The 27,646-nt window shown below is 44.4% G+C and overlaps 1 protein-coding gene across 1 annotated transcript; it reads left to right on the top strand.

Moving 5' to 3' along the window:
• Nucleotides 1–3,140: 3,140 nt before the first annotated feature.
• LAP3 (leucine aminopeptidase 3) lies at nt 3,141–27,148 on the top strand. The gene is made up of 13 exons (XM_003927462.4): nt 3,141–3,502; nt 5,713–5,828; nt 7,601–7,655; nt 8,111–8,216; nt 9,300–9,459; nt 10,832–10,996; nt 15,022–15,180; nt 17,741–17,865; nt 19,354–19,442; nt 21,402–21,504; nt 24,025–24,104; nt 26,180–26,289; nt 26,731–27,148. The coding sequence occupies exons 1-13, from the start codon at nt 3,401–3,403 to the stop codon at nt 26,918–26,920; spliced, it is 1,560 nt and encodes a 519-aa protein (XP_003927511.1). The 5' UTR covers nt 3,141–3,400; the 3' UTR covers nt 26,921–27,148.
• The last annotated feature ends 498 nt before the right edge of the window (nt 27,149–27,646 follow it).

The following is a 27,646-nucleotide window of genomic DNA, read 5'->3' on the forward strand; positions in this document are numbered from 1 at the left end:
TGAAACCTTGTCTCTACTAAAAATACAAAAATTAGCCAGGCATGGTGGTGGGCACCTGTAATCCCAGCACTTTGGGAGGCTGAGGCTGGCGGATCACCTGAGGTTGGGAGTTTGAGATTAGCCTCACCAACGTGGAGAAATCCTGTCTCTACTAAAGATACAAAATTAGCCAGGCATGGTGGTGCATGCCTGTAATCCCAGCTACTTGGGAGGCTGAGGCAGGAGAATCACTTGAAACTGGGAGGCGGATGTTGCGGTGAGTCGAGATCGCACCATTGCACTCCAGCCTGGGCAGCAAGATCGAAACTCCATCTCAAAAAAAAAAAAAAAAAAAAAGGATATATTTATAGATCAGGAATATTGAAATAAATGTGCAAATGGAGATAAAACTGATTTTTCTACATGGGATGTTGGGCTGTCAATTGAATGTGTATCAATCAGAATGTCTATCAATCAGTCTATCAACAGACTCTTGTCTATATATATGTAAGGGCTATCCTTAACTGCATCTCATAACTTCAATTTACAGAGTTGTGAAAAAGCTTCCATGGAATCTGAATAAATTAACCCAGAGGAATTTCCTCAACAGTTTTTCTGAGCCAGACATGGTGGCGTGCACTTGTAATCTCAGCGCTTTGGAAGGCTGAGGTGGGAGGATCACTTCAGCCAAGGAGTTTGAGACCAGCCTTGGTGACACAGACAGACCCCCATCTCTACTAAAAGCGAAAAAACAAAAACAAACAAACACACACAAAACAAAACAAAACAAAAACAAACAAACAAGCCTGTAGTCTCAGCTACTCGGGAGGCTCAGGTGGGAGGATCACTTGAGCCCAAGAGTTCAAGTTTACAGTGAGCTATGGTGGTGCCACTGCACTCCAGCCTTGGTGACAGAGCCAGATCCCGTCTCTAAAACAAAGGATCTCTCTGGACAATCCATTGGTTTTCACTGAGGCACCGCTCTCCCCAACACTGCTGTCTTTCTTCACCCTGACTCCAATGTCTATCAATCATAGTTTTCACTTCTGTGAAAACACAGCTTTCACCACCTCAGCTTCTACAAAGACTGTCTATTGACTCCTACATCCACAATAAACTTCTCTTCCTGCCTTTCAAGGTTCCCTTTAATCCAGCATCTCTTTCTTTGTATAACCACCTCTTATTCCAGGCAGGCTTGATCTCTCCACCCCAAGCCAAGCCAATGGCCTCCCACACACTTTCCTGACCCAGATGTCCCCCTCAATTATCTATAGTGTTCTCATTCTGCTGGCTCCTTTGAAGCTTCCTTTTTGTTTTTGCTTCTATTATCTGAAAGCTACACACAGCACCTATACTGTTCTTTAATTATAGATGCTACCTCCACTAGACCTTCATCATGAATTCATTCAAACATATTATGAGCAATCTGTATTGGTTCCAGGGACAGTCTAAATGCTACATCTAGGCACTGGCTATACTGAGATGAAAGCCATAGCTCCCTAGGTGACTGGGGGGAAACAGACAATGAGAACGAAACTGCTTTTGCAAAAATTATAACTAAGAAATGTATGACAGCAGGCTAGGCGAGGTGGCCCATGCCTGTACTCCCAGCACTTTGGGAGGACAGGGCGGGTGGATTGCTTGAGGTCAGGAGTTCAAGAACAACTTGGCCAACATGGTGAAACTCCATCTCTACCAAAAATACAAAAATTAGCTGGGTGTGGTGGCAGGCACCTGTAATCACAGCTACTCGGGAGGCTGAGGCAGGAGAATCGGTTGAACCCAGGAGGCGGAGATTGCAGCAAGCTGAGACTATGCCACTGCATTCCAGCCTAGGCAGCAGAGTGAGACTCCTTCTCGAAAAAAAAGTAAAAAATAAAAAAATAAAAAAATTAAAATGCTTTACAGAAAATAAAAATACATAAAAATATTGAGCACTACTTGAAAACTTTCTATTGAAACCATTCCCACTGGTTGATAAGAATTTCATGCCAAGTTCTGGGCAGGAATATAGTTATAATTAAGCATTCATCAGGTTGTACTTTGGCCCACTTCCTTGTTGCTAAAAGTCACCTAGCCCTAGATACTCAACATTTGCATTTCCGTTGTTCCTATAGATAGGATTTTTGATTTCAGGGTCTTAAGACTGTTTAACAATTGATTTGCATTCCCATTGTTCCTATAGACAGTATCTCTGACATTAGAATTACAAGCTTTTTGTTCAAAGACTGCTTAAGATATTTCTCAGACCTTGAATTCCAGCTACCAGTTTGAAGATCCCCAGAGAGGAAAGGGGTCAGCATAAGAATATAGGTTCTTTATCTCCCTGTCCCATGACTTCACCCTAATCTCTTAAAACAAGCAACAATCTCCACACTAAAGCCCTCTCCAAAACCCTTAAAAACCCTAATCCCAAATTCCTCACGGCGATGGATTTGAGGTTTCCTCTCATCTCTCCTCCTTTGGCGACCGCACGATTACACCTCTTTTTCTGCTGGAACATATTGACTTGCTATATGCCTGAGTCAACGAACCTAATAGGATTACATCATTTTCAAAAACAGTATTTACAGCGTTGCATCCGTCTACCAGATGAAAGTTCAGAACACGAACAAAAATAACTCAGGCCGGGGTGCGGTGGCTCACGCCTGTCATTTTCGGAAGCCTAGGCGGACGGATCACGAGGTCAGGAGTTCGAGATCGGCCTGGCCGACAAAGTGAAACTCCGTCTCTACTAAAAATACAAAAATTAGCTGGGCGTGGTGGCAGGTGCCTGTAATTCCACCTACTCGGGAGGCTGTGGTAGGAGAATCGTTTGAACCCGGGAGGCGGAGGTTGCAGTGAGCCGAGATCGCGCCATTGCACTCCAGGCTAGGCGACAAGGAGAAACTCCGTCTCAAAAAAAAACACAAAAAAACCTTAGTGGGAGTGTCTTCACTATGCAGTCGTCTATTCAGCAACCTTGACAGCAAACTCTGGCACTCAGTTTCTGTTTCCCGGAAGTTGCCCAGCGCTCCGCCCACGGCCGCTTTGCAGAGCTCGCCGCGCCTCCTCTCTACCCATCTTATGACTTCCCCTCCCGACCCCGCCCCTCTACTTCGCATATGTCCCGGGACTGTCTAACCACGTCCGGAAGCCCCGCCTCTTCGCCCCGCCCACATGCGCACGCGCACGCGCACGCTGACACGGATGGAGCACACGCCTGAGGCCCCATCACAGCCGCGGGTTGATCCCAACAGTCCAGTCACCAGTGCCGCCCGTCCGCCCCGCCCCCTAGACGCACGTCCGGTCGCTCCACCCGCGAGCCAGTCCGCGCGCGCGCGCGCCGGCCGCACCCCCAAGGCCCCGCCCCCAGGCGCGCGCCCGCCCACCGGGCGCCACGTGCTCGCTGGAAGGCGGTGCGAGGGGCCGAGCCGACGAGATGTTCTTGCTGCCTTTTCCGGGTGCTGGGCGAGTCGTCGTCCGACGCCTGGCCGTGAGACGTTTCGGGAGCTGGGGTCTCTCCGCCGCAGACATGACGAAGGTGAGAGGCGACGGCTCGCTCCCGGTCCGCCACTGGGGCCCTGCCCGGGGGCGACTGGGGCAGCGGGGCGGATTGAAGCCGTGGTTTTCGGGGTGTCCACGCCAAGTTGCAAAAACCAGTTAAAAAGGTAAATTCTCTCCTTGCGGGGATCGGCCTAGGCCGCTGAGGACCCCATTGGTCGTATTGAGGGCGCGTTTCCCCTGCTCGGGGCGAGGGAGTAAAGGCTGCAGCCGCTCTTTAGCCGGCCCCGCTTGGCGCGCCCTTGCTCTGGTCGTCACCCCGGGTCCTCGTAGTAACCCGGGGAAGAACGCGGCGGTGGGGCTCCCACCCGAGCTCTTGGAGGAAGCCCGAGTTTGGCAAGGTGAAAGGTTTTCTGAGGTCCCAGAGTCACAGGGCTCCTTCCCCAGCGGAAGTGAACGATCAGGGGGTAAGTGGCTTGGAAGAGTTTCTAAAGGAAAAGCATCTCTCTAGAGAAAAGTGCTTTGCGGAGAATCCCACGTTTCCCAGGATTAAAGCGTCTTCCAGAAAAAAAGTGAACTCCAGAAAATGTGGAAGATCTCTCTTCAGATGTGAAGGATCTGGAAAGGGAATGGCTCTTGGAACCAGCACACGCTTGGTAGTCATGCCTGAGCACCAGAGTTGACAGTCCCTGCAGAAGAACGATCTAGGTGGAGCTTGAGCTCCGATCTCCTGCAGGCACCGCAGTGGTTAAGGGACCAGTCGCCTGACCAGTGTTGTCTCCAGTCCTGTGCCACAGCCTACTTAGATAACAGCTTCCCAGGTAGATCCATTGATTCCCGCGGAGTGAACCATCTTAAGAAAGTTAGAACCTGGCAAAGTTACCATTGCCAAGGAATCTTGTTTCCCTCGGTGGAAAAGACAGAGAGGGGCATTATTCTAAGTGTGTGGTTTTGTGGAAAGACCAACTGCTGGGCGTAAAGACATCTGGATTCTCACTCAGCCCTACCGCACAGGAGCTCCTGTGTTAAAGTAGGTTTCAGTTTCCTTATCGATCAAGGGGGAATAAGACTGCATGTTCTTTCCACCTCACAGAGTCGCCACGAGGCAGACAAAACACAAAGGCATAAACTGCCGTGCAAAAGTAAATACTAAGTATTACTAGGTTTGCTTTTTCATTTCTGGTATTTGAGCCCTGAGGCTTGTGAAGGAGATGAAGGGAGTGAGCTGCTAAGTGCTTAGCAGAATGCTTTTACCCCTCCCTGGGAAGTTGGTACTTCTCTTTCAGCCTCTGAGTTGACCAGTTCTTATGTGGCAACAGTCCTTATGATGGCAGGCACAGCCATTGGCTTGACGGGAACAGCATCCTAAAATATCCGGGATTTGCACTTGAGGATTGTAGGAGAGGAAAATCTTCCTTCTACCGTCCTAGGTTCTGTGACTGGGCCTACAAAAACTGAAGTAAAATGTATTAACAGGAGAAAAGGATACAGATTTCTGTTTGCTGTTTTTACACATACACAGGAGTCTGCAAGAGGAAAACGAAGACCTGAAGAAGCGTTGGGCCCAAAAGCTTGTAATCCTTTTTAAACAAAGGACAGTACATTGTGGGGATGTGACAAGACACAGGGGTTTGGGTTAGGGCTACTAAATTGTGGAATAATGACTAGGAAATATATGGGATAACTTATAGAAGATAAGGGTAAGTTCAGTAGGTTTGTTTGTGCAGGTCCATTTTGCGGTTTACTTCCAGTTTCTGGTGATAAGAATGTTCTCCTCTTCTGGAACAGGGAGAGCACCTTTCTCATGGGAATTTGTATGACCTGCGTTTAAGGAGAATGGGAGGTCAGAGAGCCCTTCTGCTCAAAATAATCAATGTGCCAAAGTGGCATATTTTGGACGGGCATGTTCTGAATGTTTTCAGGATATAACTTGGTGACAAATGGATTTTTCTTAAACAAAACATCTTTCTGCTTTATATGAAAGTGAAGCTATCTCCTGGCAGTGAGTACAAAAACCCAGGGCAAGTTCCAGGGTGGGTAGCTCTGGGTCTTGCTTTGGCAAGAATCTGAAACTCTTCGACAGGCGCACATGTAACTGACCCCAGCATCTGCTTCTTTTTTGGCTTTCTTCTGCCCTTAGGGAGGACACAGTTTGGGTGGAATTATTTGTTCCTCCTGAAATTTGGGGACTCCTGAGCCTCGCTAAGGGATCTACTTTAATTCTAATTTATATTTTTTGCTCATTCGCAGGGTCTTGTTTTAGGAATCTATTCCAAAGAAAAAGAAGATGATGTGCCACAGTTCACAAGTGCAGGAGAGAATTTTGATAAATTGATAGCTGGAAAGCTGAGAGAGACACTGAACATGTGAGTGTTGCTTGTGTGCTCTAGTGCTTACAGTTCTTAAAGGGCCCCCAAATTGAAACAATATTTTTTCTTTTCTTTTTTTTGAAACAGAGTCTTGCTCTGTTGCCCAGGCTGGAGGGCAGTGGCACAATCTCAACTCACTGCAACCTCTCCCTCCTGGGTTCAAGTGGTTCTCATGCCTCAGACACCCAAGTAGCTGGGATCACAGGCATGCCTATCATTCCCAGCTATTTTTTTTTTTTCTTTTAGTAGAGATGGGGTTTCACCATTGTTGGCCAGGTTTGTCTTGAACTTCTGGCCTCAAAGTGGTCTGCCTACCTCCACCTCTTAAAGTGCTGGGATTACAGCTGTGAGCCACTGTGCCAGGCCAAGAATACTTTTCTAAGCTTTTCTGTCAGAAGAGACAATTCTGGGAAGTGCTCTGGCCAGAGAAGTAGTGAAAGCATGTGTCTCTGGAATGCGCTTTGGTACTTTCTGTTTCAGTATGGGTGGGTCTGCAGTTTTGGGAAGTCAGGCCATTTCCAGTGCAATCATAAATCTATTGTGAAGGACTGATCCAGAAGAATCTGGAAAGTACCAGATTTCTTCAGCCTAACCTCCTGGCTCAAATTCACTTTCCCCACCCTCTTCCTCCCCATTGCCTTCCCACCAGCCTCTCTACCTTGCTTAACTCCCCTTTCCTTTGTGAGAGACAGCAGTATCCCTAGGACAGTTCAAAGCAGCCGAAGGGTTCCGCTTCTTATTGCATGCCTGGAGTTTCAAGGGCTTCTTAAAATACCTGTGAATCACCTGGGGATATAGTTAAAATGCCAAAAGTCTCCATGGGGCTGCAGATCCTGACAGCAGGGAAACATTGTAACTGCAGGCTGTTTTTGGCAGACATAGAAGTATCCATGTAAACCACTGCAACTGTGTATTATTTGGATGATACATAGCCTATTAGAATCTAATAGCCATCTAATCATCAGAAAAGAGAATTTATATCTCCTCTCAACTATCAGTTCTTCACCAGCAGTACATAGAGCATTCTCAAGTGCATTGATTAATTAATTCATCTGAAAGCTAACCTGCCTTCCTTAATGGATGGCTGTCAGCTGCATTCTAGAGCTTCTTTGCTCTGGGCCTCTTATAGTCATGGATCTGTTTTGTTTGGAAATTGCCCAGGATAGGCAGTATCCAGTGTCAGGTATCCGATCTGTAGAGAAACCACAAAGACAACCTCGAAGCCAAACACCACTTAGATTACTGTGTTTTTGGTGTCTTGTGTCTTTTATTGAAAAGGTTTGAGATTCATTCGATTCAGCGTCAATCTGTGCTCAGATGCCTTTGTACAGCCGTGGCATTGTTTTCCACTGTTGTTTTCAAATACATTTGTGTTAGATCTAATCTGAAAGTTTGCTAAATAGTTTTTAAGCTAGAATTAGAAAGGCCACGCCTAAGAAATCTGAGCTGGGCACGGTAGATCAGCAGTGTAATCTGTATTATACCTGTAATCTCAGCACTTTGGGAGGCCAAGGTGGGAAGATTGCCTGAGCCCAGGAATTCAAGACCAGCCTAGGCAACATAGTGAGACTCTGTCTCAATTTTTTTTTTTTTTTTTAAAGAAAGACATCTGACTTGAGAACATTCTGTATTTGGATAAAAGCATAAGTGAAGCAAGACTACAGAAGCAGTTAGCAGAATAGTGTGATAATGCTGAGTATGTAAGTGTCCCTTCCCAAGTAAGCCGAGCAAACTACTTGTTTTCAAACGACTATTTCCTCTTGTTTTAGATCTGGACCACCTCTGAAGGCAGGCAAGACTCGAACCTTTTATGGTCTGCATCAGGTATGAAATGAACATGAGCACCTACTGTATACCAAGTATTGTGGCTCTCTAGTCATACTAAACATTTTGTGTTGGATTTTATGATTTTTCCAGTAGTAAGCAGAAGTATTTAAGATTAAGAGGCAAATTGCTATAAAAAAAAAATACTGCATATCCTATATTCCTCAATCTGAAGGCTTTCTTTATCCAGTTGTGGCTCTGGGTTACATAGAATTATTTGCAAGAGTATCCTCACTCACTCTGCCTCTCAAACATAGAAGTCATAAAATTTTGCCAGGATACAAGGGCTTAAAGGAAAAAAAAAACACAACCAAATTTCACCATGAGTTTAGCCCTGTTGCCATGGTTAAAGTAATCGTGTGGAACCTCAGTGAGTTTCCACATGTAGAATTCCCTGCTGGAAAGGACGCCTGAAAGAAACAAAGTGGTTGATTTTGGTGTTATCTGTGGGACAGGACTTCCCAAGCGTGGTGCTAGTTGGCCTCGGCAAAAAGGCAGCTGGAATCGACGAACAGGAAAACTGGCATGAAGGCAAAGAAAACATCAGAGCTGCCGTTGCAGGTGATTTCACTTTTTAAGTTTAAAGAACCCTAAGGATCCGCTGTTGATGACGCCCTCTCTTTCCCCCTTTTTGTGCTTCTACCAACCGCCCTCCCCATACCACATCCACACAGAAATCATTCATCTTAACAAAGTTCAGTTCCTCTTACTGAATACGCTTGGCCTTATGATTAATACAGGTTAGCTAATGGAATTTTATTTTTAATATATCTGTACCTTGTTTCGGTGTTTTACTACCATTTGTTCGCTCTTGCAGGTTTAGAGCTGTGTTCTACCAGAAACTAGCGTGTAGATTTTTTGTAATGCCACCCTGGTGTCACCTGACTTTTAAATAACACAGAGTCATCAGACTTTACAAATGAGGAGAGTAAGGAAGCAAAGTGGCGTGCTTGTCTATCACTAGCCAAAGGCATGTGGCTGTATCAGTGTGTCCCAGGCAAATGCCATTGAGTCACTTAGCCTTAAGCAGCAGGACAGGCCTAATGCTGAAGAGAGCCATGATTAAAAATGCTTTGGAAGACATTTCTGAAACAGTGATAATTGCCTTGATTACTCTTTAGGCCTGTATATGTTATAAATGCTCATTAACTTTACTTTCAAAGTTCATTGAAGTGGTTATTTAATAACTTCTATTTGGGAGTTTTTGCTGACCGGATCTTTATGACATGCCATGTTAATAATGGACTTTGCTCAGTTCCTTGTCTATAATTTCAGCATCATTTCCTTGTCATTTTTAATCTGAGAAGCTCTTGGCAATTGGGAAGCTTCATCAGGAAATCATAGTGTTTCAGAAATTATCCTAGGAGTAATTGCCACATGCTGAGAGCCTGTACTGCTCTGTGAGGAGCTATTCATTCTCTCCTTCAGCCTGTTCTTACTGCCATGTAGGAGTGAGGTATTCTGTAAAATGTACTCACATCCTCATTTTATAGAAGAGGAAACAAGGTTCAGAACAGTTGGGTATCAGGGCTGGGATTTGAACCCCAGCTGTGTTATGTCAGCACGCCACACCATGCCTCTGCTGTCTGCTATTCCAGTTGTCTTGGACTGACTCCGGTTTTCCAATTCCTCTGTCTTTTCAAGCGGGGTGCAGGCAAATTCAAGACCTGGAGCTCTCTTCCGTGGAGGTGGATCCCTGTGGAGATGCTCAGGCTGCTGCAGAGGGAGCCGTGCTTGGTCTCTATGAATATGATGACCTAAAGCAAAAAAAGAAGATGGCCGTGTCGGCAAAGCTCTATGGAAGGTGATGGAAGGAAATTAGGATGAGGGTGGGCCTCCCTGGCATTCTGACAGCCTGGCCTTTGGGATATGAGCTGCCTGCTTTTCAGCACCCTACACTGCTACATGGCTTGGGTGTGACCTCCCTCCCCATTGCCTCGGCCATTTTAATAATGTGGTCACAAGCCCAAGCTCTGCTCCTGGCTCTCCACATGTGCCTGTTTCCCCCATGACTCCCAGATCCCACCCTGTCTGCTGGTTACGAGGAAGCCATATACCAGGTAGCTCTTACCTGAGAGGGAGGAATGACATGACAGACAGGTTTCAACCCAGATGTGTTCATTTAACTGGCACCTGCTGGCCTTGTGCTAAGCGCAAGCGTCACACAGATGAAGAGATCCTCTGGGTGCTTCGTCCTTGCCCTTGTGGGAGGACCCATCTGTAGGCAGATCATTGAGCATCTATTACATGCCAGCCCTATTCCAGGTTTTGGGAGATGAGGTCCCTGCCATCAGGACTAAACCAGATGAGACCTTCAGCAGATGGTGCCAAGCACAGTGGGGGCCTGGTGCCACCCGAGGGTTGGCAGCTGTGGGGAGTGGGGGAGAGTGTGGGCTCTGCAGCCAGTCAGTATGGGCTTAAGTCCTGGCTCCACCACTTACTCTTTGGGACACCTTGCTGGTTACATGACTGAAATCTCTGTGCTTCGTTTCTGCATTTGTTTAGTAGAGTTGTCATACTGATTTCTTAGGGTTTGTGTCATCATCCAAAAGAGCACATCAAGTCGGGGGGCACCTGGTAGGGCTTCCAGGTCATCTACTGTTAGGCACCCATCTCTGTGCTGCCACAGGAAGAGCCAGGGTGCCTGTATCCTTTTTCTTCTACAGCTGGCCCTGCTTATGGATGGGTTGGAATTTGCAGCCCCAACTTATGTAAAAGAAGGCAGAAAGGTCTTCAGTGCCACATTAGAGCCATTGCCATACGCTCACTCTGCAGTTAGCGCCTGGGGCTGCGCCATTCCTGATACAGTGAAGGAGAACAAAATCGGCCTTTCTGTGGAAGCCTCTTCCCTTCATTTATGTGATAGATTTAGAGCTTAAAAGACTCCACAGCATAGGCCCTTTTTAATGCAGTTTGAGGATTCTGAAGGGAAGTGCCTGACCAGGTATTCTCTGGTTCTGCTCCGTGTGGCCATGTTTTCTGGCTCCTTGCACCATACCGTCCATCTGCTGCCCTGAGTCAGATCACAAAAAATGAATCCAGGTCCTGTGTGCCAATTGTTTTTGATCTGTAGTCTTCCTCTTTTATTTTCTGTAAGCTAAGAGCGTCTCCTAGTTGCCAGGTGGTCAAAGTTCTTGAGAGGTTGTTTGACAGTCACTTTATCTTTCTTCTGCAAGCGGGGATCAGGAGGCCTGGCAGAAAGGAGTCCTGTTTGCTTCTGGGCAGAACCTGGCACGCCAGTTGATGGAGACACCAGCCAACGAGATGACGCCAACCAGATTTGCTGAAATTATTGAGAAGAATCTCAAGAGTGCTAGTAGTAAAACCGAGGTCCATATTAGGTAATTCGGGATTGTGTCACAGACTCAGGATGTTACAGCCAGAAGGAGCCTTTGGGATCCTAAAATCCAGCTCCCTCACTATTGAGAGGAGTAACTTGAGACCAGAGATTTGAGATGACCGGCCAGAGGCCACACGGGAGCTGGAATAGAGCTGAGTGAGGTTCTTTCTATCCTTGCCTTTGAGAGAGAGAGAGAGCTTTGGTATGCTATGTACATGTATGTTTCATAACCATGTTATTTGGACACAGTTAACATACCATACAATTCACCAATGCAAAGTGTGCAGTTCAATGATTTTTTTTTTTTTTTGAGGCAGGTTATTGCTCTGTTGCCTAGGCTAGAGGGCAGTGGCATGAATGGGCTCAAACTCCTGGGCTCAAGCCTCCCACCCTAGCCTTCTGAAGAGCTGGGATTACAGATGGTGTGCCATCATGCCCAGCTAATTTCTTTCTTTCTTTTTTTTTTTTTTTTTGCTAATTTCTTAATTATGATAGAGATGGGTCCCGCCTTGTTGCCCAGGCTGTTCTTGAACTCCTGGGCTGAAGCAGTCTTCCTGCCTTGGCCTCCTAAAGTGCTGAGATTACAGGCATGAGCCCTGCGCCTGGCCTGATAGGTAGAATATTCACAGAATTGTGCTACCATGACCACAGTCAATTTTAGAACATTTTCATAACCCCCAAAAGAAACCCTATACCCATTAGCAGTTACTCCCTGTTTCCCATTTTCTGAAACCATCAGGGATGGACACTTCAGTTGTTTTTTTGGATACGATGAATAATGCTACTGTGGGCATTGTATACAAGTTACTGTGTGAACATACTTTTATTTCTTTTTGGTATATGCCTAGGAGTTGAATTGCTGAATCAAATGGTAGCTCTGTTTAATTTTTTCAGAAACTTAACATGGTTTATTTTGGTGAATTCCTCCTGTCTTTACTTTTGTACACAAATGAAGGACACAGCATGCCTAACTAGGCATGGGATGAGAATTTCTGCCACATAGATTGCCTTAGTTACACTCCAGTATTGCTGCTCCCAGGCAGCCCTGAGTGCTGTGTCAGTGGGAGGCTGTTGGAGCTGAAAGGCTCCCCATCCAATTCCATCACTCTCTTGGGATCTCCAGCCCCTTAAACAAATCAGCTTAGAGAATTTGGGAATTTATGATGAAAACAAATTAACAGGTATTGTTTGACCTAAGGAATTCTTGTCAAAGTTGTTTCCCAAGGGTACTTCTATTTACATTTTTTTTTTGCAGTGGAGTTTTTCTCTTGTTGCCCAGGCTGGAGTATAATGGCACAATCTCGGCTCACTGCACCTCCGCCTCCTGGGTTCAAGTGATTCTCCTGCCTCAGCCTTCCTGAGTGGCTGGGAATTACAGGCATGTGCCACCACACCGCCTGTTTTGTCTATTTGTTTGTTTGTTTGTTTTTTAAGTAAAGACAGGGTTCCTCCATGTTGGTCAGGCTGGTCTCAAACTCCTGACCTCAGGCGATCCGCCCGCCTCAGCCTCTCAAAGTGCTGGTATTGCAGGCATGAGCCACCGCACCTGGCTAAAAGAATTCTTTAGTATTTAGTTGTGATTAGTGTTAACGTTTTTTCAGGAAAGCACCTATGGTTTGGAGAGAATGAAGAAAAATTTATAGTTTATAGGAAGCATAGTACTTACAGCTTGATAAAATTTCTGGAATGGTTAGTATATGTTTAATCTGTAGCAATGTTTAGGTTCTATAAGATATCTTTGGTAGAGCCTCTTCCTTATTTGAGGAAGCACCAGAGCTACTTTTGGTCAGCAGATAGTGGTTATGATAGCTCTGGTGTGCCTGGAATCTGTCATACAAATGCATGACAGTGGTCCTTGTCCTTGATGAAAGTGAGGGTGTTATAAGAAGGAATAGGCAAGTAAATGGGGTTTGCAGAGGGTGCTGCAGGAGCAGAGAAGGAGGCAGGAGGACCAATCAAGTCCAGAAGTTCAAGGCCAGCCTGGGGAACATAGCAAGAACTGTCTCTAAAATAAAAATTTAAAAAAGAATATGGAGTCTAGGCCAGGCATGGTGGCTCATGCCTATAATCTTAGCACTTTGGGAGGCTGAGGCAGGTGGATCACTTGAGGTCAGGAGTTCGAGACTAGCCTGGCTAACATGGCGAAACCCCGTCTTTACTGAAAATATAAAACTTTAGCTGGGCATGGTGGTGCGTGCCTCAATTCCAGCTACTTGGGAAGCTGAAGCACAAGAATCACTTGAACCTGAGACATGGAAGTTGCAGTGAGCCAAGATCATACCCCTGTACTCCAGCCTGGGTGACAGAATGAGACTGTGTCTCAATAATTAATTAAATAAATAAAGAGGCTATGAAGCCTAAAGCAGAGTCCTGCATGTTACGTAGAAGTTACAGTACAGGAGAGTGGGGCAGGGCGGTTCAGGTGAGGAAGTTGAGCTGAGCAAAGGGAAAAGAGTTCAGCAGAGAGCAGGCAGGACGCATGGGTGGGGTATGACTCGTTAAACTGAGGCATCGCTGCACTAAGCCCTCTCCAGTGTAGGTGGGTGTATATCAAGAAAACACAGGCAGTTCTTCCACAAGGGCAGGACTTTAATCAAACATTGGGTACTGAGTTTCTGATTTAATATGCCCACATTGCACAGCTTTTTTTTTTGAAGTGATTTTTAAAATGGTTTTATCTTCCAATTTAATTTTTTTTTCCCCCATTTGAAGTGTGCTGGTCATCCCACCATGATGCAGTCCTAGTTTGATTATTTTAACAAATGGATGGCAGGTGCTGGAGGAGCATTCCTTGGCTATGGTTGCTGCTGGTCTGCGGGAGTACAGGATTTCCTTCTTGGCCTAGTTACCATGGCCAGAAGTCAATACAGAGCCCTTTTGTGCTCCCAGCCGAGAAAGAAGAGTAATATGGCATCAGTTTTCTAGTTTGCACTAAGGACTGTTTCCATTGTTACCCCACTGATCCCATGTTTATTAAGTAAGAACTAACTAGTTTTCTCACTTAAATCAAAGATGCCTCAAGCTACAGTTGGAACTGTGCGAAATGGTGTGTGACAACATTAGAAAGATAGAATTCAACAATTCTAAAAAAGCAGATATTTTTTCTAGTCATTGAAATTTAGCTTTCATTTCCTTGGTTTATTTTTTTTGCGTGTGTGTGATTTTTAGAAATAAAGCAGTGGACCTTTTACCTATCTTTAAGTACTCTTTGTGGTCTCAGAGCCTATTGTCAATTTTATTTTTTTTAAGAGACAGGGTGTTGCTGTGTTTCCCAGTTTGAGTGCAGTGACAAGATTGTGGCCCACTGCAGCCTTGACCTCTAGGGCTCAAGCGATCCTCCTGTTTTAGCCTCTAGAGTAGCTAGGACAACCGCACATGCACCAATATGCCTCGCTGATTTTTTCTGGTCTCAAATTTCTGTCCTCAGTAATCCTCCTGCACTGGCCTCTAATTTCATCTTTGTTATATCTTACCTTATTTGTTTTAGAGACAGTTTAACTTTTTTGCCCAGGCTGGTCTCAAACTCCTGAGCTGAAGTAATTCTCTCGCCTCGGCCTCCCAAAGTGCTGGGATTACAGGTGTGAGCCACCACACCTGGCCTTCTAACCTCATCTTTAAACTAAAGTTGTAGAAATATATGAGTAGATTGGAGGGGGAAAATTAATTACATAGACCATAGATTATTAGTTGACATTGTATTAGGGAGGGAGAAGATTAATTACATAGACTATAGACTATTACTCGACATTGTATTAGGTGCCACACGACTTCTCTTAGTAACTCTATAATCTTTTGATGTAAGAGTTACAGACCTCATTTTATAGATGAGGAAATAGGTTCAGAATCAAGTGACTTGCCCAAGAAGATACAGAAAGTAAATAATGGGACCTGATTATTGAAACCTTAATGCTTGTATACTTTAAGAGCTTGTATATTATACTTTTTCACACACTGTGATGAGCTTTTTCTCTTATTTTGAAATAAAGGTAACAGTATATTTACTTATTCCCTCTTTCTGCCCTATAGACCCAAGTCTTGGATTGAGGAACAGGCAATGGGATCGTTCCTCAGTGTGGCCAAAGGATCTGACGAGCCCCCAGTCTTCTTGGAAATTCACTACAAAGGCAGCCCCAATGCAAACGAACCACCCCTGGTGTTTGTTGGGAAAGGAATTACCTTTGACAGGTATTTTTTTATGGTGTCTGTGCTTTGTATTTCGGTGAATTGTTTGTATGTAATTAAATTACTTGGTTTATAGGGGTGTGTTTGTTTGCTTTTTTGTTTGAGACAGAGTCTCTCTGTCACCCAGGCTGGAGTGCAGTGTCACGATCTCGGCTCACTGCAGCCTCTGCCTCCCAGTCTCAAGCAATCCTTGTGCCTTAGCTTCCTGAGTAGCTGGGATTACAGGCGTGCGCCACCACACCCAGCTAATTTTTGCATTTTTAGTAGAGATAGGTTTTCGCCTTGTTGGCCAGGCTGGTCTCAAACTCTTGGCCTCAAGTGATTCACCCACCTCAGCCCCCAAAATGCTAGGATTACAGGCATGAGCCACTGCGCCCAGCTGGTTTATAGTTTGATTCAAAAGCATGGTGTTCAGTTGAAGGTATACATTACTTTAAATTTATTAAGCTACCACCTATAAAATGCTTAGTATATGTCAGAGACGATCAGGTATTTTGCAGGTATCAGCCATAGCTATACTCCTGTGGGCTAGGTATTGTAGACATTTTACAGGTAAGGAAACCATGACCCAGAGTTTAAATAATTTGTTTTAAGTCCCATAACTAATAAGTGGAATCAGAAGTCAAACTCAGGTATGTCCTTTTTTTTTCTAAAATATGGAGATGAGGTCTCATGACATTGCCCAGGCTGGTCTTAAACTCCCGTCTCAAGCAGTCCTCTTACCTCAGCCTCCCAAAGTGCTGGGGTTACGGGTGTGAACCACTGTACTCTCCCTAAAATGTCTTCAAATTTTTCTGCTAAGCACTTTCTTTGTCCTCTGCGGCTGTTAAAGATTCTGCATGAGGTTGGTGGTGATGCTCTTGTTTGGATTATGCTGTCTTCCCTATGCTTGCTTGAGATTATTACTTTTTTTTTTTTTTTTTTTTTTTTTTTTGAGACGAGTTTCACTCTTGTTACCCAGGCTGGAGTGCAATGGTGCGATCTCAGCTCACTGCAACCTCCGCCTCCTGGGTTCAGGCAGTTCTCCTGCCTCAGCCTCCTGAGTAGCTGGGATGACAGGCACGCGCCACCATGCCCAGCTAATTTTTTGTATTTTTAGTAGGGACAGGGTTTCACCATATTGACCAGGATGGTCTCCATCTCTTGACCTCGTGATCCACCTGCCTCGGCCTCCCAAAGTGCTGGGATTACAGGCGTGAGTCACTGCGCCCGGCAGATTATTACTACTTACAGCTGACCCGTCTAGCTCCCATTAATCTTACTAAACCATAAGTATTTCTTATGGAGTTGGAAATTGTATCTGGTTATTTCAACTAAGGAGAGGCTGAACTGGAAAAGGAGTTCAGTATTTCCCATGGGAAGCATTTGCCAGTGAAAAAAAGTTTCAGGGATGCCAGTGAGTATGAGGCGTAAAAGGGCTATTTAGCAAGCTGGGCGCAGGGGATTACTCCTGTAATCCCAGCACTTTGGGAGGCCAAGGTGGGCAGATCATAAGGTCAAGAGATCGAGACCATCCTGGCCAACATTGTGAAACCCCGTGCCTACTAAAAATACAAAAAATCAACTGGGTGTGGTAGTGCACGCCTGTAGTCCCAGCTATTCGGGAAGCTGAGGCTGGAGAATTGTTTGAACCTGGGAGGCAGAGGTTGCAGTGAGCCAAGATCACACCACTGTACTCCAGCCTGGCAACCGAGTGAGACTCTATCTACAAAAAAAAAAAAAAGAAAGGCTACTTAGCAAAGAAAACTAGGTTGGAGAAGGGTTTCATTTTCATTTCATTTGCTTAACTACAGGACTTCTCAGGGTACAGAATGTAGCATTTTCTGTATTACCTTTCTGATTCCTGAGAATCATGTTACCTGGAAACTACTTTGGAAAATGCTGCTAGAGAACCATAAGATGTTGATGTCCTTTTGTTCTTTTTTGCGCCCTTTCCGGAATGCTTCTAACATGGGAAGACCGTGCCAGTGGCATGCTTGCTGGCAGTGTGGTCTCTGTCTATTAGAGAGTCAAAGTGCCTCCTTGTGTCTTCCACCCACTAGTTCATGTTTTTGCCTTTAAAGCATTGATCTCCAAATGATTTTCCAGGTAAAGCCCATCAGTAAAAGATTTCGAGCACATCGCTTTCAAAATATGCATGCTTTTTTTCTAAGTTATATGCATTATACTATTGTACTAAAGTGTGTATTATAAAAACAATATAGCAAATAAAATTTAGAAAGTTAAACTATTTTTTTTTTTTTTGAGTAGAGAGGAGGTCTCAATATGTTGCCCAGGCTGGTTTTGAACTTCTGAGCTCAAGCAATCTGCCTACCTCGGCCTCCCAAAGTGCTAGAATTACAGGTGTGAGCCACCATACCCAGCCTAAACTTTTTTTTTTTTGAGACGGAGTCTCGCTGTGTTGCCTAAGCTGGAGTGCAGTGGCGCAATCTCAGCTCACTGCAACCAGCATTATATCGTGCTTTTATGTGATTGTTAACTCTCAGTTTATGTACTTTTTAAATAACGTGATTTTGGCCATCTTCTTTGCTATTAATATTGCATATTGTCCATTTCCCCATAGTGGTGGTATCTCCATCAAGGCTTCTGCAAATATGGACCTCATGAGGGCTGACATGGGAGGAGCTGCAACTATATGCTCAGCCATCGTGTCTGCTGCAAAGCTCAATTTGCCCATTAATATTATAGGTAAGTGGAGCAAGGGATTACATCTCAGAGAGCTTCTGGATTCCAGACAGGTGGGAGAAAAGAGACAACAGACATGATGCCCCTAATCTGAAAAGATAAGAAGTGATTTTTAAATAGTTATCAAGCAGAAACTATTTAGCTCAGATAAGTGTTTTACTGTCTGAGCCGATTGAGCTAAATGTATCTTGCAACCAGTGGGCTGTAACTGGAATTGATTTGTTTTACTTCTGCAAAAAGTGGTTAGCAGTCAGGAGCACAATGTCAGGTTTGTAGTCGACATTATGAAATTTGCCCGGTAGTTGAGGTGAAAGGACGTTGTGGCTCGTTGACTGATTGCCTTGTAGGATTGTGGCCAGTAAAATGATGCAACACACTGAAAGCTCCTGGGACAGAAAAAGGGTTCATTATTTGGCAGTTCTTAGTAATAGAGGATGCATACTCCCAGGCACAGTTCTGGGAGTTTGTATAATAGCATTGCATTGCTCACACTCATTTCTGAGGAGACGGGGAAGGAGGAGAGAGTCTTAGGTTATGTGACAATGCCCAGTGTCATGCCCATTGCACAAGGAAGGTAGATTAGAATCCAGGCCTGTCAGACTTAACCCCCTCCTTCACTATCATAGCCCTTTTTTTTTCTGAACTATTTAAAAGTCAGTTGCAGACACCATGACATGTCCTCTAAGAAAAAGGACTTTCTATGTAATGACAAAACCATTATCTTTTCCAAGGATTAATGCAGTAACCTAATTATTTCCAGTTGTGTAAAAAATGTCCGTTTTACTTACTTATATTTAGTTTTTTTGTTTTTTTTTTTGAGATGGGAGTTTTGCTCTTGTTGCCCAGGCTAAAATGCAATGGTGCAATCTCAGCTCACCGCAACCTCTGCCTCCTAGGTTCAGGCAATTCTGGCACATCCTCCCAAGTATCTGGAATTACAGTCATGCACCACCATGCTTGGCTAATTTTGTATTTTTAGTAGAGATGGGGTTTCTCCATGTTGATCAAGCTGGTCTCAAACTACCGACCTCAGGTGATCTGCCAGCCTCAGCCTCCCAAAGTACTGGGATTACAGGCGTGAGCCACCGTGCCCAGCCTATATTTAGTTTTTAAATCCAGAAACTAACATTGCCTTTGGTGCCATGTCCCTTTAGATTTCTCGAGTCTAGACCTTATTCCTGTTTTCTTCCATGACATTAGCAGTTTTGAAGGGTCCAGGTTTGTTTCATGATATTCTGCAACTTGTATTCAAATTGCTTCTTCTTGATTAGAATCAAGTTAGACTTCTTTGGGAAGAATGCTACATGGTGATGTGTACTTCCTGTTGCTGACACAAAATGTCAGTTATGTCATTGGCGATGTTAAATTTGATCACTTGGTTAGGTGGCCTTTGTGTGTTGCTTCTCATGGCTCACAGGTGGCCTCTTGTCTCATGAGTGGCATGTTTAGACCCAGTATATACTGTGTGCTTTCATATATTCTTTCCAATAGGTCTGGCCCCTCTTTGTGAAAATATGCCCAGCGGCAAGGCCAACAAGCCAGGGGATGTTGTTAGGGCCAGGAACGGGAAGACCATACAGGTTTGTACATGCAAGACACAGCACTGCCCACCCGGCATTCCTCAGGAATCCCACAGTAGCCACATAACCACAGCTTGAATGGGTGCAGAGCCCCAGCACCATATGAGGGGAGGGTGGTGTCTTTAGTGCTGAGTAGCCTTTCTTTTCCTCTCCTGTAACAGGGTCTTGCTCTGTCACCCAGGCTGTAATGCAGTGGTGTGAGCATGGCTCACTGCAGCCTTGTCCTCTCCAGGCTCAGATGATCCTCACACCTTGGCGTCCTGAGTAGCTGGGACCACAGGTGCATGCCACCATGCCTGGCTAATTTTTTGTATTTTTGGTAGAGAAAGGGTTTTGCCATGTTGCCTAGGCTGGTCCCAAACTCCTAAACTCAAGCGATCAGCCCACCTTAGCCACCAAAGTGCTAGGATTACAGGCGTGAGCCACTATTCCCAGCCCCTGAGTAGCTTTCCTTGCAAAGGCAGAAGTATCTCTTTTTGGGATTTTGAAGAATGTTTTTCTAGGCTTATTGTTCCTCCCACTTCCTGTATGCCGTACACACACGTTTCCATGAATTTGCAGCCAGCCCTGCAGAGTGCAGCAAAGCAGTAAAGCTGTGGGCTGTCATCTGGATATACCTGTGCTATGAGTGACTTTTTTCCATTTTGGGTATTGAGGTGGAAAACACTGTCCTACATCATGGGCCCTGCATTCAAGGGGATGTAGCAGCAGGTCCTCCGGGTGGCATGTGCATGCACGTGTGTATAAGCCGCCCGTGGCGACTGGACCGCCATTTAAAAGAAGGTAATATAGACAGGGCGCGGTGGCTCATGCCTGTCACCCCAGCACTTTGGGAGGCCGAAGCAGGCAGATCATGAGGTCAGGAGATCGAGACCATCCTGGCTAACGTGGTGAAACCCCATTTATACTAAAAATATAAAAATATTAGCTGGGTGTGGTGGTGTGTGCCTGTAGTCTCAGCTACTTGGGAGGCTGAGGCAGGAGAATCTCCTGATCCCGGGAGGCAGAGGTTGCAGTGATACAAGATCTTGCCATTGCACTCCAGCCTGGGCAACAGAGTGAGACTCTGTCTCAAAAAAACAAAAAAAACAAAAAACAAAAAAAAGGGACTATAGTTAGGAAGTGTTACTGAAGTTGCAAGAGTTCTCATTTCTAGGATTCACACTGCCATGTAACTGTAGCTTTCTTTTTTTTTTTTTTTTTTTTTTTGAGACGGAGTTTCGCTCTTGTTACCCAGGCTGGAGTGCAATGGCACGGTCTCGGCTCACCGCAACCTCCGCCTCCTGGGCTCAGGCAATTCTCCTGCCTCAGCCTCCTGAGTAGCTGGGATTACAGGCACGTGCCACCATGCCCAGCTAATTTTTTGCACTTTTAGTAGAGATGGGGTTTCACCATGTTGACCAGGATGGTCTCGATCTCTCGACCTCGTGATCCACCCGCCTCGGCCTCCCAAAGTGCTGGGATTACAGGCTTGAGCCACCGCGCCCGGCAACTGTAGCTTTCTTAAGCTCTCTTTAACCTTGTTTTCAGAAATCTTTACATATTCCCCCTTCATGTTATGAAGTTGTGGGTAAAATGGATTAGACATTTTTCTATTTATTTTGGCTTCCAAAGTCATCAACCTTAGGTCATCAGCTGTGGCACAAGGATTATTATATTATTATTTTTTTTTAAATTTTAATTATAGATGAGTTTTCACCATCTTTCTCAGGCTGGTGTCAAACTCCTGGGTTCAAACCATCTACCCACCTCTGTCTCCCAAGTTGCTGGGCAATTATTAAATCATATTTACCCTCCAGATTAGATATGTTCCTATTCTCATTGAAGTGTATGAATGGCTTTGATAATGACACACGTCACAGTAGCTTTTTCCGAATTTCCATCGAACACTGTTGCAGGTGTCTAGTTTTCGCATTTGTTACCCATGCTGTCACCCTTTCTGTTTTTGACGCTCTGCAGGTTGATAACACGGATGCCGAGGGGAGGCTCGTACTGGCTGATGCGCTCTGCTACGCGCACACATTTAACCCAAAGATCATCCTCAATGCTGCCACCTTAACAGGTCAGACCGCACACTTGCCTTGTTTTTGTTTGAAGGAAGTCTTGTTTGTTGCATGGGTTTCATACACTATAATTTGGGCATTATTTTGCCAAAATTTGGCTCCGTCCATTCACATTCAAAGATCTTTCACTAGAGGAATTGGTCTGTAGTTGTAAACTGTTTTGAATATTAGGTTCAGTGTTTTAAAACATTCCAGGCTGTACCTTTATTTTTTATACACCCAGGCTGGAGTGTGGTGGTGTGATCTTGGCTCACTGCAACCTCTGCCTCCTGGGTTCAAGCAATTCTCATGCCTCAGCCTTCCAAGTAGCTGGGATTACAGTGCATCACCATGCCCGGCTAATTTTTGTATTGTTTTGAGACAGAGTTTCACTCTTTTCGCCCAGGCTGGAGTGTGATGGCACGATCTTGGTTCACTGCAACCTCCACCTCCTGGGTTCAAGTAATTCTCCTGCCTCAGCCTTCTGAGTAGCTGGAATTACAGGCACCAGCCATCCAAGCCCAGCTAATTTTTGTACAGGGTTTTTGCCATTTGGCCAGGCTGGTGTTGAACTTCTGACCTCAGGTGATCCACCCGTCTTGGCCTCCTAAAGTGTTGGGATTACAGGCATGAACCACTGTGCCTGGCCTGGGCTATACCTTTATAAAAAGAAATAGCAAGTGGGCCAGAACAGCTCATCTAGAGTGACATCTAAAAATGATGTTAAGAGATGGTTTCAGGCCGGGTGCAGTGGCTCAGTCCTGTAATCCCAGCCCTTTGGGAGGCTGAGGTGGGAGAATCACTTGAACTTGGGAAGTGGAGGTTGCAGTGAGCCAAGATCGTGCCACTGCACTCCAGCCTGCGTGACAGAGTGAGACCCTATCTTAAAAAAAAAAAAAAAGATGGTTTCTCTTACAATTAGCATTTCATACAGATCTGAAAAGATTAATGATAAATCCACAAATCAATAGCTTTCTTTTACTTTTTTAAGCCAATTGTAATGTATCTGATACCCTCTGAGTTTTCAGAGCTTTTCTTTTTTGTTTTCCCTAGAACTTTTTATACTTGATCTTATAATAAATACATTTTATATGATAGCAAGATCCTCATTTAACAGAAGTGAAACATTGTGAAGTCTGAGCTTTAAGGCCAGGCTCAGGTGGGACTCCCAGCTGTGCCACTTACCAGTCAGTTAGCCGTGGGCAAGTTCCTTGGCCCTTTTGAGCATTAGTACTTGGGGACAATTCCATTTGCCTGGAGGAGTTGTAAAGACTAGAGGGAGTTTTGGAAGCCTCTTTAACACAGGCTGTGACACCATCAACCCTGGAGGGCCGCAAATAAATTCCTAAAGGGATGACAAACAGGTGTTGTCTTATCGCCAAATCGCAATGTTCATAATCTTTCATTTAAAAGTTCTCTTCTAGTAATTCATCCTGACTCTACTTCCGTTTTTTCGTTTTGTTTTGTTTTGAGATAGAGTCTTGCTCTGTCACCCAGGCTGGAGTGCAGTGGCGCAATCTCAGCTCACTATAACCTCTGCCTCCCGGGTTCAAGTGATTCTCCTGCCTCAGCCACCTCAGTAGCTGGGACTACAGGCATGCACCACCACGCCTGGCTAATTTTTGTATTTTTAGTAGAGACGGGGTTTCACCATGTTGGCCAGGATGGCCTCCCAACTCCTAACCTCATGATCCACCCGCCTTGGCCTCTCATAGTGCTGGGATTACAGGCATGAGCCATTGTGCCCAGCCTTCTACCCCTTTTTTAAAAAAATTAATTTCTGAATCTTAAAGTCATACTCTACCTCTTTTAAGAGGAAAATTAGATTATTTTGTATCCTTTGGTTTTATTCTTGCCCTGATCATGTTGAACCTTTACTTTAGCAGAAATCACGTTCACTTTTATATGTAGTTCCAAAAATAGCCCACAAGCCTATTGCTAAGAGTTCTTTTTCAAAGCTGGCATTGTAGTGTTTTCATGGTTTTTGGTCTCCCTATTCAGTTTAGCAAACACTTTAAGTTGAAAAGTAGAGGTTCTCTGGTGGGGGGTTGGCGGGAAGGCAGTGGTAGTGAAGCAGGTACCCCCTCACTGTAAATGAGGAATCACAAAGGATAGATACATCAGACACATCCAAGTTTTACAACTTAAAAATAACTTTCATAATTACCACTTGAGAAATGCTTTTTCTAGATGCTTAGTAGCAGCATCCTACTCCACTTTTTTTCTCAGTCTGAGAAGTTGAGAAGGTAGGAAAGTTGGCCCTTAGTAACCAAGGGTGACCTTATGGGTGAGCTTTCAGACTGTGCTGGGTGACAGTTCCCTAAATACTGCTGAGCCCCTTCTGAGTTCCAGAAGGTCAGGTTCAAAGAGGAGAATAAAATATGTTAAGTATGTACAGGAAAGATTTTTTAAGCTTATCTATTTTTGAAAATGAGGAAGCCACTAAATAGGGTAAGTACTAAGGTTTGTTTGGGTCTCCATGGCAAGAGCCCATTCGGCCTGGAGAGGCTGCACTTGACCTGAGGCCTTGTGTCTTGCAGGTGCCATGGATGTAGCTTTGGGGTCAGGTGCCACTGGGGTCTTTACCAATTCATCCTGGCTCTGGAACAAACTCTTTGAGGTAGGAATAATATTTGTATGGTGGTGGGGTTGATGAATAAATTATTCTAGCCTTAGAAGGATAGACTTCTTCTAATAACTCCTGTGTTAAAATGATTTTTATGCTGCAGGTTTGCCTTTGAACTGAAAATTAACCACAGCAATAAATTCAGTTCAGTGGTGTTGGGTTTTCCACACATGCTCCTAAAGGAAGGGTTGAAGCCACCCTGCTCTCCTCTGGTAGCCTCAGAATCATGTGAAAATATCTTACAAACTCTGTGGCCATGGTTTAGAATCCCTGAGGTAGAAATGGTTTTGAAGATGGCTTTGTGGAGCAGTGTTTGTGACTGTGTGCTGTGAGTCACGTAAAGAAGCTCACCCTGCAGCGATGAGGATGTCTTCAGACCGCTGTGCTCTGTGCCTCCCTCCATGACCCTTCCCAGCCAGCTTCTTCTCAGCAGTCACCCTTGTTTACACACACACACACACTCTCTTCCTCACTTACTGCCGTCAGTTTTTGCCTTCCAGCACCACTGTTAGCCTAATTCACAGTCTTGAGGCAATAAGTGACTCTGGCCTCCTGACGCCTGGTTCAGCTTCTGGGATAATCCTCTCTCTGGCTGCCTTCTCCTATCTGTTCCCTTTGCCTGCCCTTTGGCTGGTGTTCAGTTTGAGGCCATAGGCTCTTCCTATTCTACACAGTCTTCAGGGACACTCCAGCTGGCATGTGTGCCTGATGGCTCCCGTCTCTCTCCTCAGCCCCAGGCTCTGCACCCCCATGGCTGCTAGACAGCCCTAGCAGGCTGCTTACTCATTCTTTCAATTAGTAATTAATGGAAGCTTACTCTGTGCCAGTGGGGGACAAACATAAAATGTCCCCAAGTACAATCTTGAGGGTGGTTTAAGGTCTAAACTTATTTTTACCCTAAACTGCTTCTCCTTCATATATGTCACAGTTCATAAAGCCCAGTCCTCCCAGCTCTGCAATATTCAGCTCCATCATCTCCTTCCAGGTCAGGCCAGGAACCTCTCCTCTGGCCTCCCACATAGCCATTATCCCTCTCTTTCATGGAACCCACACATTGTTGTTTTGACTTTTTTTTTTTTTTGGAGATGGAGTTTTGCTTTGTCGCCAGGCTCAAGTGCAGTGGCTCAATCTCAGCTCACTGCAACCTCCGACTCCCTGATTCAAGTAATTCTCCTGCCTCAGCCTCCTGAGTAGCTGGGATTATAGGCATGTGCCACCATGCCCATGCCCAACTCATTTTTGTATTTTTGGTTGAGACGGGTTTTTACCATGTTGGTCAGGATGGTCTCTATCTCCTGACCTCATGTGATCCACCCGCCTCAGTCTCCCAAAGTGCTGGGATTACAGGTGTGAGCCACCGTGCCCAGCCTATTTTGACTTTTTAAAAACATTTAAGCTTTAAAAAAAAAAATCTCAGTTATATGTGCATAAGTTAACAATCAGCAGCCCACAGTCTGTTTTCTAGAAGGCAGCTACTTTCAATCCTTAGTTGACTCATCTGATTACTTGTGTCTTAAAGTAACAGCTTATATTGCCACTTCTTGATTTTTCACTTTTAGGTCTTATCTTTGACTTGTTACCAGTGAGTTAAATAATCTGTTTATGTATCTGTTTCTCCTATTGGCCTGTAGGCCCTCAGATGGCTTCAGCACACCTGATGGTGCTCACTAGTTCAGTAAACAATGAATGAGTGAGTGGGTAAATAATGAATGAAATAATGTGGTCACCTTGTCTCAGGATTTCAGTGATTCAGGTCCAGTCATGTGTTTCTATCACATTGAGGTGACCAACCTCATGAGAACCCTTTCACCCTAATTGTAGTTTGATGATTTTACCAAAATGCCTTACAGATTTGTGAAACTGCTTCACAGCACTCCTGGTTTCTTTTATAGTTCTAAAATAAATCTTTTAATGAATGGACACAATTCTGAAACCTATTTTATAGTTTCAGGTTTTAGAGTAACAGGTTAGAACAACTCTTCCTTCATGCATTGAGCATCTCAATGCTGTGACTTTCCCAGAACTTACCTCATCCAGTCTTCCAACTGTCATACCTGTTTCTTCTGTAGGCCAGCATTGAAACAGGGGACCGTGTCTGGAGGATGCCTCTCTTCGAACATTATACAAGACAGGTTGTAGATTGCCAGCTTGCTGATGTTAACAACATTGGAAAATATAGGTATGTAAGATAAGCTAAATGTACATTTATACAGTCATCCTTGATTGCCAAAATTTTCCATTTTAACCCCTTATAAAAGGATTAACTATTTAATTTCCTTTTGGTATAGTGTTTGTAAGATTTTTAATGTCTTGAATTTCAAGCATTTCTTCAACCAGGTCTCAAAATTTGCATGTTTCCAATCTAAAGGTAATTTTAAGTGAATGGTAAGGGTAAGAGATGGAAAATATGGGAATTCATTACCATAACAAAAAGGAATCAGAAATTATCCTTTACTGCTTAAAGCAATATCTGATAAATATTCTGAAAGTGATATGTGAGTTAGCATCTTAATAGGTCCTATAAGCTTGACTTTTGTTCTACAGAATGTACTTACCAAGAATGTGGGATCTCTTTGCACATTTACATGGGTTATAAAGTCCTTCTTGTCTTTCTCTTCAGGTCTGCGGGAGCATGTACAGCTGCGGCATTCCTGAAAGAATTCGTGGCTCATCCCAAGTGGGCACATTTAGACATAGCAGGCGTGATGACCAACAAAGATGAGGTTCCCTATCTACGGAAAGGCATGACCGGGAGGCCCACGAGGACTCTCATAGAGTTCTTACTTCGTTTCAGTCAAGACAATGCTTAGTTCAGATACCCAAAAGTGTCTTCACTTTCTGTCTTAAATTGGACAGTTGAACTTAAGATGAAAATCTTTCAGAGGAGATAAAGGATGGTATTTTAAAATGTAGGACACAATGGAATTTGTATGCCTTGATTTGTTTTTCATTTTACACAAAGATTTATAAAGTTAATCTTACTTGGCAAGGATTTTTAAGATATTCTATAAATGATTAAAATCTTTAGAACTTCCGAATCACTTTTCAGAGTATATCTTTTTAATTGAGAAGCAAAATTGTACTTCAGATTTGCGACGCTAGGAACATAAGCAAACTGAAATTTACTATGCACTTGTCAGAAACAGTAAATCCAACTTTTTGTGCTCTCTGATGTGGCTCTGATACTTACATACTGCTACAAACCCAGTAACTTATTACTATAATATCATTCATCTCTGTAGCCATGTTATATGAATTGCCTGATTAAATTGGGGTACAGTGCTTTACGCATTTTCTCAATGTTCATCATCCCTTAAGGGTACTCAGTGATTGAGCTCATCAGTTTGTATAATACTGACTTGACACATGATTTCCAAAATGAATCAGTCGGAATAACATTAACCATTGTTGACTTGCCAGCTGCCAGGCCCTGTCCTCAGCGTTTTCAGGTATTAAATTATTGGTCCTACCCAATGAAACAGGTACTTTTATTACCTTCATGTGACAGATGAGGAACGTGAGGCACAAGAGGTTTA

This window comes from Saimiri boliviensis, chromosome 3 (assembly GCF_048565385.1).
Source record: "Saimiri boliviensis isolate mSaiBol1 chromosome 3, mSaiBol1.pri, whole genome shotgun sequence".
NCBI classification, from domain to species: domain Eukaryota; kingdom Metazoa; phylum Chordata; class Mammalia; order Primates; family Cebidae; genus Saimiri; species Saimiri boliviensis.